The 15,123-nt window shown below is 37.2% G+C and overlaps 1 protein-coding gene across 1 annotated transcript in view; it reads left to right on the forward strand.

Annotated features, from left to right (window-relative positions):
- Positions 1–15,123, forward strand: part of LOC119825643 (phospholipid-transporting ATPase ABCA3-like) — a 115,694-nt gene that overhangs the window by 33,862 nt on the left and 66,709 nt on the right. Inside the window, exons 10-11 of the mRNA XM_038346672.1 lie at positions 2,059–2,193; positions 11,345–11,490. Coding sequence (XP_038202600.1) covers positions 2,059–2,193; positions 11,345–11,490 — 281 coding nt within the window. The remainder of the gene's footprint in view (positions 1–2,058; positions 2,194–11,344; positions 11,491–15,123) is intronic.

Here is a 15,123-nt window from a genome sequence, read left to right on the forward strand (position 1 = left end):
GCAGGTTCTGTGCCCATTCGGTAACTGTTGTTTGCTTTTTATGTATCTGATACCCTAAACCCTTCTTTCATATATGATTTGCAAATATTCTCTCCCATTCTATAAATTGTCCTTTTACTCATTATAGTCTTCAACACTCAAAAGTTCTTAGTTTTGATGAACTGATTTTTATCTAATTGTTTATATATTTCATATCCTTTTTAGGAATCATTGTAAAATACAATATCGTAAAGATTTGTCTTTTTACTTTCTCCTAAGAGTTGAGAGGCTTTTTACTTTTGTACTTGGTTCGTTTATTACTTTGAACTAGTTCTTTATGTAGCATGAGGTAGTCGTCTGCCCTCTTGCTTTTGTATAGATACTCTCATACTCCAGTACCATGTTTTGAAGAAATTATTTACTTCCTATTGAATATGGCCTTGGCACTGTAGATGAAAAACAAAAAAAAAATGTATGGGTTTTTTTTTATTGATTCTCAGTCTCAATCCTGTATGTCCTTGATCCAGTATGATACCATTTTGTTATTATAACAATGTTATAAATGTTAAAATCTGCCAGTGTGAGTCATCCACCTTTGTTATTGTTTTCAAGATTGTTTAGAACTAACAAAGGGCTGTGTGGTTCAGTGTGATCCTGAGGTTCAGCTTTTTTGCAAAAATGGACACTGCAATTGGGATTGGACTATAGTGGCAAATTAAGATATTGTTGCTATCTTAAAACAATATAAAAGGTTACAATTTATGTGTCTTATGTTTTATTTTGATAGTCTTCAGGTTCTTTCAATAGAGCTCGAAAATTTTCACTGTGGTAGTCTCTTATTTCTTTACTTAACTTATTTATCCTTCAGATTTTATTGGTTTTGGATGATGCCAAGAATGAAATTGTCAATTTTGGTTTTGGATTTTTTACACTACTTTATATGTATGTATATATATATATATAAACAATTATTATATGTTGATCTTGCCCATTGTGTCTCTTTGTTTGCTAGTTCTGGTTGTTTGTAGGTATATGGATGTCTGGGATTGTGCCCTCTTTAAATACAGTTTCACCTCTTCTGTTCCCATTAGTTGTGGTTTTGTTTTACTAGCTCACTGCTTTGGCTGCCCCTTGTCCTACAAAGGTGATGGGTGTTAAAGGTGAAAGCAGACATCTTCTGTGTCTTGTTCATGCTTTAAGAGACAGTTTTCAATCTTTCATCATTGAGTATTGTTATTTGTAAGTTTGGGGGAGTATCATAAAAACACTTTTCTGTTTCTAGATTCCTAAGTATTTTTATCATGCACGAACTAAAATGATCCTATGGTATAATTTTCTTTTATCCTATTAATGTGATATTGCATTGATTGATTATAGTATATGGAATCATCTCTGAAATACATTTCACTTTTAATGACATATGATCATGTTAATATACTAGGAGATCCGGTTTGTTGGCATTGTATTGAAGATTTTTGCATCCATATTATAAGATCTATAGTTTTCTTCTTTGTCTTTGTCTGGTTTTGGCGTTCAGATGATACTGATTTCTCAATGAGTTAAGGGTATTCCCTTATGTTTTTGGAAGAGTTGAATAAAAACTGATAATTTTTGTTTAAATGTTTGAGAAAATTTCCTAATGAAGCTATCTAGTATAGGTTTTGTAGGAATATTACTGATCACTGATTCACTTTGTTATGGGTGTATTCAGAGTTCAGTTTCTTTTTTTTTCTACTTAAGATTTTTTTTATTGTTTTTTTATTATATATGTTTCAACCATGTTTTCTTCCTCTCCAAACTCCTCCCAGGCCCACCACGTCTCCTTGCCCACCAATCCAACTTTATGTTTTCTCCCCCTTTCAGAAAACAGTTTTTGTTGTTGTTAGTTACATTTTGTTTGTTCATTAATAAAATTGCATAATACATGCTCTTTACCCCATCCAAGTGTGCAGTAAAAGATAAACAATAAACCCTGGGTAGCACAGACTTGTTTGGCCTGATTTAAACCTTTAGAAATGCAAATTGAAACAAAAGTTTTTAATGCTCATTTTGGTAATGATCTTTTATCTTTTTCTGTAGCGCTCATACTGGTTTGGCAAACCAAAAATTAGAAAGACTGCAGAAGAGACGAAGTGCTTACCCACAAAACATGACTGTTTTGAGGCTGAACCTACCAACTTGGTGGCAGGTATACAGATCAAATGTTTGCACAAGGTATTGTTTCAAATACTTCTGCAGGAACCAAAAACTGCTTATGTCCATTGAGACTGGTTTATCTTTGGCTACTCCGGAAAAAGAGATGCTTTAATTGATTTATTTGCATCATAATAAATATAATTGTCCCCTAAAAACCAGAGCTTGGTTGGAGCTGTGTTTAATAAATCATATAAGTATAGATATATGTTTACAATGTTGTATTATTTGCTCCATCTTTATGCTTTACTTTCATTCTTAAATCTGAAACAATATTTCGTCTTCATTTTCTAAGTGTTTTCATTGAATATCAAATTTTATATTAAAGATGTTGCCATACTATTGTTCCAGATTTATCTTTTCAGATTTAATGGGTTATAATTAGCACATAAAAATTTCATTTATTTTAGGTATTTTATGATTGGTATACATGTGTACTGTGGAATTATTTACCGAAGTCAGATTTTTAACATCCATTACCATCCATAGGTTTTGATAGTTCATATTAATGAGAAAATTTTAAATTTGCTTTCATCACATTTCAGATAAACAATACTATATTATGAACTACCATTAACTACCATTGTATGTTGTAATTAGGCCCCAAGGTTTATTTATGTACAACTGAAAGTTGGTGCCTTTTAACCAATATCTCTGTTTCCCTCAGTACTTGATAATCACTGATCCACTCTCTCCAAATGTGGCATTTTTAGATTTTTGCATGAAGTTGAAATGATAGTTTTTGCCTCTCTCTCTCTGGCGTATATCCATTAAAATGTTGTCTGGGATTTGTTCATGTGTTACAGATCTCAATTTCCTTTTTTGTGATCAAATAATATTCCAGCTGTGTCTCACATCTTTATCCATTTATTTATTGATTAACAGGTCTTATTTGTCTTGGGCATTGTGAGTTATGCTTCACTAAACATGGAAGTGATTGTTCCTAATCTCAGGAAGGAGATAATCTTAGCATTGCGTCTTTAGGTGTGAGGTTTACTATAGATTTGGATTATTGGATTAAATAGCTCGTTTTCTATTATTATTTTGTTACAAATTTAAAAGTAAAAAATAAATTATAAGTGCTTTTTCTACATTTTATGTTATGACAGGATTTTTCTTTCTATTTTTCTTTTTCTTTTTTTTTTGAGACAGGATTTCTCTGTAGCTTTGGAGCCTATCTTAGAACAAGCACTTGTAGACCTGGCTGGCTCAGACTCACAGAGATTCGCCTGCCACTGCCTCCCGAGGGCTTGGGTTAAAGGTGTGTGCCACCAACGCCCAGCTTTTTTTTTAATTCTGGTTTTCTCTTATATGTGTTTGTGCATTGGTGTGTGCATGTGCACATGTGTATGGTTACATTATTCATTGAATCATGTCTCAGGCAGAGCTAGAACTCACAAATATGTCTTACTCTTGATAGTCATCTTGCTCCATGGAGCCTGTTTTGCCTTCTCAGGCTGGAATTACAGACAGGGCGCCATGCCCCCAGCCATTTACATGAACTGGGATCAAACACCTTTCTATTGCTTATGCAGGAAGCACTTTAACCACTGAGCTCTTGCCTTGGCCTTCTGTTTTTGTTGTGTTTTGATTTTTGAGTCAGGTGTTGTTATGTAGTTAGGTTAGCATTGAATTCATGATATTTCTGCCTCAGTCTCCTAAATACTGAGATTGTTGGTGTTGTATCTTTTTTTTATTATTAAAAATTTCCACCTCCTCCCCTCCTCCCATTTCCCTCCCATTTCCCTCCCACTCACTCTAGCCCTCCCTCTCCAGTCCTAAGAGCAGTCAGGGTTCCCTGCCCTGTGGAAAGTTCAAGGTCCTCCCCACTCCATCCAGGTCTAGGAAGGTGAGCATCCAAACAGACTAGGCTCCCACAAGGCCAGTCCATGCAGTAGAATCATTGTCCTTGGCTTCTCAGTCAGCCCTCATTGTCAGCCACATTCAGAGAGTCCAGTTTGATCACATGCTCCATCAGTCCCAGTCCAGCTGGCCTTGGTGAGCTCCCATTAGATCAGTCCCACCGTCTCAGTGGGTAGACACACCCCTCGTGGTCCTGACTTCCTTGCTCACGTTCTCCCTCCTTCTGCTCCTCATTTGGACCTTGGGAGCTCAGTCCAGTGCTCCAATGTGGGTCTCTGTCTCTATCTCCATCTATTACTGGATGAAGGTTCTATGGTGATATGCAAGATATTCATCAGTGTGGCTATAGGATAAGGCCAGTACAGGCACCCTCTCCTCTGCTGCCCACGGAACTAGTTGGGGAAATCCCCTTGGACACCTGGGAACCCCTCTAGAGCCAAGACTCTAGCCAGCCCTAAAATGGCTCCCCTGGTTAGGATAACTTCTTCCCTGATCCCATATCCACCCTTCCTCCATCTCAATTATCCCATTCCCCCAAACTCTCCCCAATCCTCCTCTTCTCCCTTCTCTCTCCCGAATCGCCCCTTCCACTCAATCCACCCCCACCCCCCTGCTCCCAACTTTTGCCTGGCGATCTTGTCAACTTCCATTATCCAAAAGGATAACTATATGTTTTTCTTTGGGTTCACCTTCTTATTTAGCTTCTCTAGGATCACGAACTATAGGCTCAATGTCCTTTGTTTATGGCTAGAAGATGCTTATGAGTAAGTACATACCATATTCCTCTTTTTGGGTCTGGATTATCTCACTCAGTAAAGTGTTTTCTATTTCCATCCATCTGCATGCAAAATTCAAGATGTCATTGATTTTTACCTCTGAGTACAACTCTAAAGTATATATGTGCCACACCTTCTTTATCCATTCTTCTATTAAGGGTTTTTTTCCCTAGGTTTTTTCCAGGTTCTGGCTTTATTACAAATAGTGCTGCTATGAACATAGTTGAACAAATGCTTTTGTAGTATGATTGGGCATCTCTTGGGTATATTCCCAAGAGTGGAATTGCTGGATCCCGAGGTAGGTTGACTCCCAGTTTCCTGAGAAACCACCACACTGATTTCCAAAGTGGTTGCACAAGTTTGCATTCCAACCAACAGTGGATGAGTGTTCCCCTTACTCCACAACCTCTCCAGCATAGGCTATCATTGGTGTTTTTGATTTTAGCCATTCTGACAGGTGTAAGATGGTATCTCAAAGTTGTTTTGATTTGCATTTCCCTGATAGCTAAGGAGGTTGAGCATGACCTTAAGTGTCTTTTGGCCATTTGAACTTCTTCTGTTGAGAATTCTCTGTTCAGTTCAGTACCCCATTTTTAATTGGGTTTATTAGAGTTTTAATGTCTAGTTTCTTGAGTTCTTTTTATATTTTGGAAATCAGACTTTTGTCTGATGCGGGATTAGCGAAGATCTTCTCCCATTCAGTAGGTTGCCTTTTTGTCTTAATGACAGTGTCCTTTGCATTACAGAAGCTTCTCAGTTTCAGGAGGTCCCATTTATTCATTATTGCTCTTATTGTCTGTGCTACTGGGGTTATACATAGGAATTGGTCTCCTGTGCCCATGTGTTTCAGACTACTTCCCATTTTCTCTTCTATCAGGTTCAGCCTGGTCAGATTTATATTGAGGTCTTTAATCCATTTGGACTTGAGTTTTGTGCATGGTGATAGATATGGATCTATTTTCATTCTTCTACATGTTGAAATCCAGTTATGCCAGTACCATGTGTTAAAGATGCTTTCTTTCTTCCATTGTATAATTTTAGCTCCTTTGTCGATCAAGTAGGCTTCATCCCAGAGATGCAGGGCTGGTTCAACATATGAAAATCTATCAATGTAATCCATCATATAAATAAACTGAAATAAAAAAAAACCATATGATCATTTCATTAGATGCTGAAAAAGCATTTGAAAAAAATCAACACCCCTTTATGATAAAGGTCTTAAAGAGATTAGAGATACAAGTTTCATACCTAAATATAATAAAAGCTATATGCAGCAAGCCGACAGCTAACATCAAATTAAATGGAGAGAAACTCAAAGCCATTCCACTAAAATCAGGAACAAGACAAGGCTGTCCACTCCCTCCATACCTCTTCAATATAGTGCTTGAAGTTTTAGCAATAGCAATAAGACAACATAAGGAAATCAAGGGAATTCGAATTGGAAAGGAAGAAGTTAAATGTTCGTTATTTGCAGATGATATGATAGTGTACATAAGCGACCCCAAAAACTCTACCAAAGAACTCCAGCTGATAAAAACCTTTAGTAATGTGGCAGGATGCAAGATCAACTCCAAAAATATCAGTTGCCCTCCTATACACAAAGGATAACAAAACAGAGAGGGAAATCAGAGAAGCATCATCTTTCACGATAGCCACAAATAGCATAAAATATCTTGGGGTAACTCTAACCAAGGAAGTGAAAGATCTATTTGACAAGAACTTTAAGTCTTTGAAGAAAGAAATTGAAGAGAAAATGCAAGGATCTCCCTTGCTCTTGGATTGGGAGGATCAACATAGTAAAAATGGCAATTCTACCAAAAGCAATCTATAGATTCAATGCAATCCCCATCAAGGTCCCAACAAAATTCTTCACAGACCTTGAGAGAACAATAATCAACTTTATATGGAAAAACAAAAAACCCAGGATAGCCAAAACAATCCTATACAATAAAAGTACTTCTGGAGGCATTACCATCCCTGACTTCAAACTCTATTACAGAGCTACAGTAATGAAAACAACGTGGTATTGGCATAAAAACAGAGATGTTGACCAATGGAATTGAATCGAAGACCTGGATATTAACCCACAAACCTATGAACACCTGATTTTCGACAAAGGAATTGTATCTTTTCATAAGCATTATTTCCAGTGAAAAATTCTCTTTCAGTTCTTATTTTGCTGCCTATAATGTTCTTTTATTTTCTGGTACCTTATAGAAATTTGTCACTATTTTTGTACAATTTGGTGATTTTTTATTAAAAATAGTTTTCCCTTGGATCTCTTTCTGGCTTTATTAACTCAAGAATATCTGTACTTCACAGAAGGGAGAGAACTAGGTGTTTTTGTTTGTTTCTTTGTTTTGGTTTTTCACAATAGGGTTTCTCTGCAACTTTGGAACCTGCCCTGGAACTAGCTCTTGTAGACCAGGCTGGCCTAAAACTCATAGAGATCCAACTGCCTCTGCCTCCCAAGTGCTGGGATTAAAGGCATGTGCCACTGCCTGGCGTACTAGGTGTTTTTTGTTTCTGTTAAATATTATTATTAAATATTACTATTTTGCTTTTGAAGCAATTTAATTTCTTAGCAATAATTTGATTATTTCATATCTGCTTTCTTTAATCAACAGTTAGTTATTCCTCATGATTGAAACATAAGCCTTTTTTATCATCTGTCTAATACCAGAGAGTTTATTATGCCACAGTCCTTGAACTGTTTAAGATTTGAAAATAGCATGGAAGTGATTTTGCCTTTGGTTTCTAGAATGCCTTTTTTTTATTCCTGATAAATCTTTTGTTTCATATGTAACAATGAAGTAATCCATGCGAGAAAATTCCAAATCACTACACTTTATTAAGCCAATTAAGAGTACAGTAAGTCTTCTAGCCAGCTGACCATGCTGGGGAAGATTCTTGGTGCCACAAAGGAGTATGGGGATTTGTGGATGTAAGTTTCTGTCACACTCTCCTGTAGCTGCTCAGTCCCAAAGAAACACACAGAGGCTTATATTAAATATGAACTGTTTGGCCTATTAGCTCAGGTTTATTATTAACTAGCTCTTTTTTTAAAAAATAATTTATTATGATTTATTTAACTTTATTTTATGTGCATTGATGTGAAGTTGTCAAATTCCCTGGAACAGGAGTTACAGACAGTTGTGAGCTGCCGTGTGGGTGCTGGGAATTGAACCTGAGTCCTCTGGAAGAGCAGTCAGTGCTCTTAACTGCTGAGCCATCTCTCCAGCCCCTTAACTAGCTCTTACAACTTAAATTAACCCATAATTCTTATCTGTGTTTAGCCACATGGCTGGTTACCTTTTATCAGTGATGTATTCTCATCTTACTTCCTCTGTGTCTGACTGGTAACTCTCACTCTGCCTTTCCTCTTCCCAGAATTCACTTAGTCTGATTTCCCTGACTATACTTTTTGCCTGGCTACTGGTCAATGAGCATTTTATTAAACCAAAATGAGGGACTAAACTTTACAATATACAAAAGCATTATCCCACAGCATTTTCCCCTTTTTGCTTTTTAAAACAAGACCATAAATTTAATCTCCTTTATCTTTTTCCTGACCATTATCCATAACAACTTGTAACCAACACACTAAACAAAGACAAACGTCCGTAATCCATTTTTGGGGGAATGTGGGCATAGTTTTCTACACGACTACTTTCTGCTGATTAGGAGAACTGGACATCTTATAGAGACCCAAAGAAAATTTAGGATTATGATCAAGTCCTGACTAGGGTATTCTCTGAGGCTGAATCATCTCAACCAGCAGTCTTGAAGCTGTTCTGGATGTAGATCTCAGAGAAAACTGCAACAGAGGTGCTCTGAAATGTTGGATCATCTGGACTATCTGTTTACATTGGAGATTTTTTTCAGGGGGTCTTCCACCATCAATCATTATTTTCCTTAATCCAGAATGAATCTGCAGACTTTCATTTCCTGTGGAAACAAAAGCAAAACCTTTTCTCCAAAGTGACATTTTTTACTTAAATTTTGAATTCAAGACATTTTCTAAATATATAGGTTGGATTAATCCAGCTGCATTTATAATCAAATATCTTTTAACAGCTATTGTTCCTTTCTCGGCAGTCAAACAATTCATAGACAACACAATAACACACAGTATCCAGATTCTCTTTGTATTTTCTACCTTTACATGGCTTTTGTTTCCTTACTCTATTTCTTTTATCTTTATTTTTAATTTCTAGTTTTTCGAGACAGATTTTCTCTGTAACTTCAGAGCCTGTCCTGGAACTCATTCTGTAAACCAGGCTGGCCTTGAACTCAGAGATCTGCCTGCCTCTGCCGCCCAAGTGCTGGGATTAAAGGCATGTGCCACCACTTCAAGCTACTCTATTTCTTTTGTAAAGGACTTTTTCTATCCTTTTTCTTTTCTCTTCCAAGCCTATGTCTATTTTTAAACACACTATAAACTGTTTAGAGTTTACTGTCTTTACTGTACATATCTATCATTTACTGAGCACATGAGTCTTTAATCTGCTAATCAGCATTGCTAGGATTAATAAACAACATGGCTAGAATTAAAGTTGTGGCATTGGCAGCTGGCTCTGCCTCATTCCTTAGCTTCCAGAGAGTCTAGTTTCATGGTGGAGATACTGGTACGAACCAGATTTATTGCCACAACTCTGTGGAGTTTCTAGGTCCATGCCATCATCAAGAAGCATGCAACTAACTGCTCGTAAACACCATTTAAGTGTTTGATGGCAGAGCCTCTCAAAAGAGCTGCAAGGATTTTGCTGCTAATGCTGAGTCAAGAAGCTTCTCTTAAAGACGCTGTTCCTCTGCTTGCCACCAGAGGAACCTACCAGAAACTTGGACGGTTGCCAAGAAGCTACACTTGTCTCTGTTCTTGTCTGTCTAGAATCCTTTTTATTTTTTAAAGCTTTCTCAGACTTTATGTGGAAATTCTTGCCAAACATTTGGGCGTCATTTATGGATGTAAGTTTCTATTCTGCCTGATCCCACAGTATTCAGTCCCAAAGAAACACACAAAGGCCTATATTAGTTATAAACTGTTTGGCCTTTTAACTCAGGATTATAATTAACTAGCTCTTACAACTTAACCCATACTATTAACTAACTTTTACAATTTAAATTAACCCATGATTCTTATTTTTGTTTAGCCATGTGGCTTGATACCTTTTTTCAGTGAGACATTCTCATCTTGCTTCCTCTGCATTTGGCTTTCCTGTATCACACTCTGTCTTTCCTCTTCCCAGAATTCTCTTAGTCTAGTTGCCCCATCTATACTTCCTACCTGGCTACTGGTCGATCATTATTTTATTAAACTACTATGAGGGACTAACCTTTACAGTTTACAAATGCATTATCCCATAGCACAGGTTTTAAAATCTGGAGGCTGCAGTCACTTCATACCTGATGCATGCTTCTAAGCTTTGATCTGATAAAATATCACACAAGGCCATTCCTCTAAAGGAACCAATTTTTTTTTAACCTCTCAGGACTCTTTCTCACAAGGGAGGAGGATCCTATTGGTCTTGTGAAAAAACTTTTTCAAGGGGAGGAGGTCAGAAGTTAGGGCAAGTTGGCCTATCTTAAGATATTTCATCACTATTACATGTACCATTTTAGTCTCTTTAGTTTCCTCATAATGTTGATCATATCTGTAAGTATTTTGTTTGCCCGAATCTTTTGTCTCATCATGTTTTGTGAAGGCTTCAGTAAAGTAGGTATTTATATGTGACTTATGTTAAGGTGTGAGATTATATTCAAGTTTCCCTTTTGGTTTGCATATTGAAGTGAATGGGGACAGTCACTGAGTTAGAAGGAAGAATTGAATATACTTTCAAAGGATGATGGTGATTTTTAAATTTATTGAAATATATGTTAATATTTCAATGTCTTAGACATGCCAATTGTGAGAAACAGAGGAAATATTTTTCTGGTAGATATTTAGAGATACAGAGTTATGCCCAACCTAGAGGACAATGGTGACTATATAAACTGGTGACATAACTTCTCCATGGAATAGATAATAGAGAGAGAACAGCCAGAGGCATCTGGGAGAGAAAAAGTAGAGTGAATGTGGCTAGCAGACTGAACCTTGAAAGAAGCAGGAACAGAGCAGAGCGTGGGAGCAAGAGAAATAGCAGGGTTATAAGGAGAATTGGTGGCTGGAGGGAGTTAAGAGTGGGGTGAAAAGGGCCAAGAGGCTAGCAGACTCTTTGGTATGCTAATAAGCTCCCCAGAGTGCTTCGTCCCATCTGTAGAGGGGAATCTGGGTCACAAATTAGTGAGGATGGCTTTTTTTTTTTTTTTTTTTTTTTTTTTTTTTTTTTTTTTTTTTTTTTTTTTTTTTTTTTTTTTTGTCTAACTGCCAGAAATCCTGTTTCTGGATATCTGGAATGCCTTTTAGAGTCTGTGGGATCTTTTGGACCTGACAACAGCATCATTCATAATTGATAGCATGAGTTTGATGATACAGAAGGTATGAATGTTTGTCTTTTTAAATGACAGATAACAGATTATTTTTCATCCCACAGGAATTTAAAAACAAACCTGCAGTAAACAACCTGTCACTGAACGTGTATGAGGGGCAGGTCACTGTCCTTCTGGGCCACAATGGGGCAGGAAAGTCCACAACCTTGTCTGTTCTCACAGGTGTGTATTCATCTCCATTCCAGGCAAAGTTACCTTCCTCAGACTGAAAAACAAGGAGTTTTACTCTTGAGGCCTGGCCACTGATCTCTCCAAAGATGGCAAAATAGTCATGCTTTTTGGAGCAAAATACTCTTCAAAGAAATTGAGAATTTCGTTAAGAAATGTCACTCTGTAAAAACAAAAGAATGAAAAAGGTTATACCAATCCAGGGGAAGAGAAAATGTGCTGTGTTCCTGTCAACCCTTCCTCAAGATAGTTTAGCTCACAGCCTAGAGGTTTTTTCATTAGAACTTTTCTCCCTTAGAGAGGAGAGAGGAAATGCACCTTCTGCTATATCTCATGGACTTGAGTTTGCTTTCCAAGGGCCAGAATTCTATTTCATCTCTGCATAGGTGCTGAGAGAGATAGAGCCTGTGTAGCTGAACAGCAGGGAACACAAGATACAGGGCAGGTGTTTTCCCATAACTTTCACTCTTCTGACATAACAAGGCTGGAAAACCAGAAAAAGGAGAGTCTTATTCCAAAGTTCCAGTTGAAGGACTGATTTCTAGCTCACTTGTGCTGAGTGCTAACAGAACAGTAAAACCCAGAAACTAGGACATCCAAGAAAGTGCATGCACACGAGAGAGGGGGAGGGAAAGGAAGAGGGAGAGAGGAGAGAAGAGAAGGAGAAGGAGAGGGAGAGGGGAGAAGCAGGCATCTTCCTACAGTTGACCCTGCTTCGCAAGTTGGGAAAATAAATGCACAGGACCAGTGCTTTTCCTCCACTGGAGACAGAGAAAATAGAGCAAGACTTAAGTCTAAGTCTTTCTGAATTCACCAAAGAATTGACGCTTCTTCCACTTGTGTTAGGCAATGACTTTTTGTACAGTATATTACCTACTGTTAACAATATTTTATAAACCACTCTAAATGTGTTAAAACATTCAATATCGTATTAGGTGTTATTCCCTAAAAGCAAATATTGGAGGTATAGATATGATGTGTTTAGCATACTAAATTATACTATACGCATATTTTAAACCCATCAAAACTCATACTTTAAGTGCACTTAATTCTTTATTAAGTACACATCAATAAAACTAAAAACTGAAATTATAATATGATCCTTTTTTGGATACATGTCCAGGAATATTGAGAAGACAATCTTAAGAGCTCCTTTCACACTCTAGTTTCTAGCAGTATTTGCCCTAAGTTGCAGATCTTTGTCAACAGAGAACTGGTAAGAAAAGTGTGGTAGATTCACATTCATACAATAAAATGCTCAGGCCTGAACCAGAGAGAAATCCTGTTTTATGCTATAACATGGATAAACTTTGGTATTGCTAAGTAAACCAATTATAAAGAGAAAAATCTAGAATGGATTTTACTTATTGAAAGACCCAGATAAATCCAGACCCCTCTAGCAGAAAGAATAGAGCCAAAAATCTAGCAGGGAGAGAAGAACCAAAAATCTAGTGACTCTGTTTCAGGAACTAGCTGACCATAAAGTTAGATTATAATCTTGAGAAACGGGAAATTACCCCCTTGTGAGTATCACTTGTATTTTCAGAATTTTCCAATGACTCCCTCCTTTACTCCTTTTGGGTTGTGGTTTCTTCCCCTAAATATCCCCTCTTCCAGCTACTCAGGGTCGAACTCCTCTACCCCTATATGGGAAATAAGTTTTGGCCCCAGTGAGCTGGTTCCTGTTCTGTCAATAAACCTCGTGTGATTGCAACAAGGACAGTCTCTTGTGAGTTCCTGGGGGGTTGTGTTATCCCGAGACTTGAGTGAGAGTCTCCCCACTCTGGGGGTCTTTCATTATGAACGGTATTTAAAGTTGCTAACTTCATAGAAACAGGTGGAAGGATCATGATTGACAGAGACTGATTTTTTTTTATCATAAACAATGGAATATTTAAACAATGAAGTATTTAAAGTAAGGGAGGGAAGAGATTTTTAACCAAAATTCTATACCTAACAAGATTGTTCTTCAAAAGTTGAAAAAAAAGAAAGGAAAAAAAGAAAATTAGACATAAGCAGAAAATAGAGACTGAAGAGTTTATTACTATAGCATTTAGTAGTATTACAGAAAATGCCAGGACTCCTTCATGTAATAATGAAAGTAAACTAGAGAGTCACTTAAATCTTCAATGGAAAAGATGCTCAGTTAAAACAACTGTATATACAAATAAGATACCAAGTATGATTATAGTTCTGGTTTGCTATATTATTAGAAAGACAAATGCACAAAAATTGTTACTCTGCTATTGGGACACATATGATAAAAATGCAACTTATGATGACAACATAAAAGAAAGGGGTATAGATATATAAGAACAATTTTAGGTTAACTTTTATCCTTGTTTGTTCTTCACTCCGTGGAAAATACCATGATGAGATTAAGTTATGAGAGGAGGTGTTTGTTTGCCTCACAGTTCCAGGAGGATACCGTCCATCATGGTGAGGAAGACATGGGTGGCACCAGGCAGGGAAGGTGTGCTGCAGGAGCAGGAGGCTGGCAGGCCACTTTGCATCTCTACTCAGGATGCAAATAGTGAACAGGAAGTGAGGCCTACTCCCAGTGACTTCCTCCCTTTATCAGGACTCTCCTCCTAAACAGCAACACCATCCTGTGGAGGGTAGTTCACAGTTAAACCACTGCACTGTCAAAGTTAAGACGGCATCAGTACAAACAAATTAAAATTAATGTAAATAATAATTTTTACCATACCTGTAAAAGTTAAATGAAAAAAATCACTAGGAAGTCACCTAAACAAAAATTAAGGCAATAATGAAGGAAATGTGGTACAAACTCAAAACATAGAGCAAAATGACAAACCTAACTCCTCCTTATAAGTAATTCCCTAGTATTTAATTATTTTTGAAAACATGGCTTCTTTTACTATTGCCAATCTCTATGTTCCCTATAAATATATGATGATATTCATAAACAACACTTTTTAGTTCCCCCTTGATGAGCATGGTAGCCCAGACTACCCTCTCTGTTCTCACTAGCCTCCAGGTAACTAAGGTTTGCAGTCAGAAGTCAGCCTCCTGGATTGGTAGATGTGTCAATAAGCTTAGAAATACAGTTTTCAGCTGCTGTATCCAAAGATAGGGAAGGCTGTGGTGACTGCCAGCAGGCTGCCCTCTTCTGCCCTAGATGTCAACTTGCCAATCTGCATTTCAATACTTTTGAAAGGGGGCTTCTACCACCTGTTTTCACTTTGGGAAAGAACCTAGCAAGAGTAAAATATGTTTTGGGAGTATGTATTTTTTAAAAAGAAAAGTGAGTCACGGTGTAACAGCTTTATAGTTGGTTATTCACATATAATAGATAATATGTGAATATTTACCATAGAATTAATTACCAACAGCAGAACATATATATGATGTATTTAAAATATTTAAATTTCTTGAGGATAATAATCATATTTTCCCAGTATTTGCTTTTTATAGCGTCTACCCAATATCTAGTATAAGCCCCTCATGGAGCAAGTGGCTAGGCCTCACCCCCAGACTGCTCTCAGGGTAAGACGCGGCCCCTCAAGGCATATGAGTTTCCAGGCTCCAACCCAGCCCCAGACTACACTAATGACCATCACAGCCATTTCTAATCCCTCACATCGCAGCTAGCCACGCTCTACCTAAAAGAAACAGAGCCCAAGATCAAGCC

Source organism: Arvicola amphibius, chromosome 1 (genome assembly GCF_903992535.2).
Source record: "Arvicola amphibius chromosome 1, mArvAmp1.2, whole genome shotgun sequence".
In the NCBI taxonomy this organism is placed as follows: Eukaryota; Metazoa; Chordata; class Mammalia; order Rodentia; family Cricetidae; genus Arvicola; species Arvicola amphibius.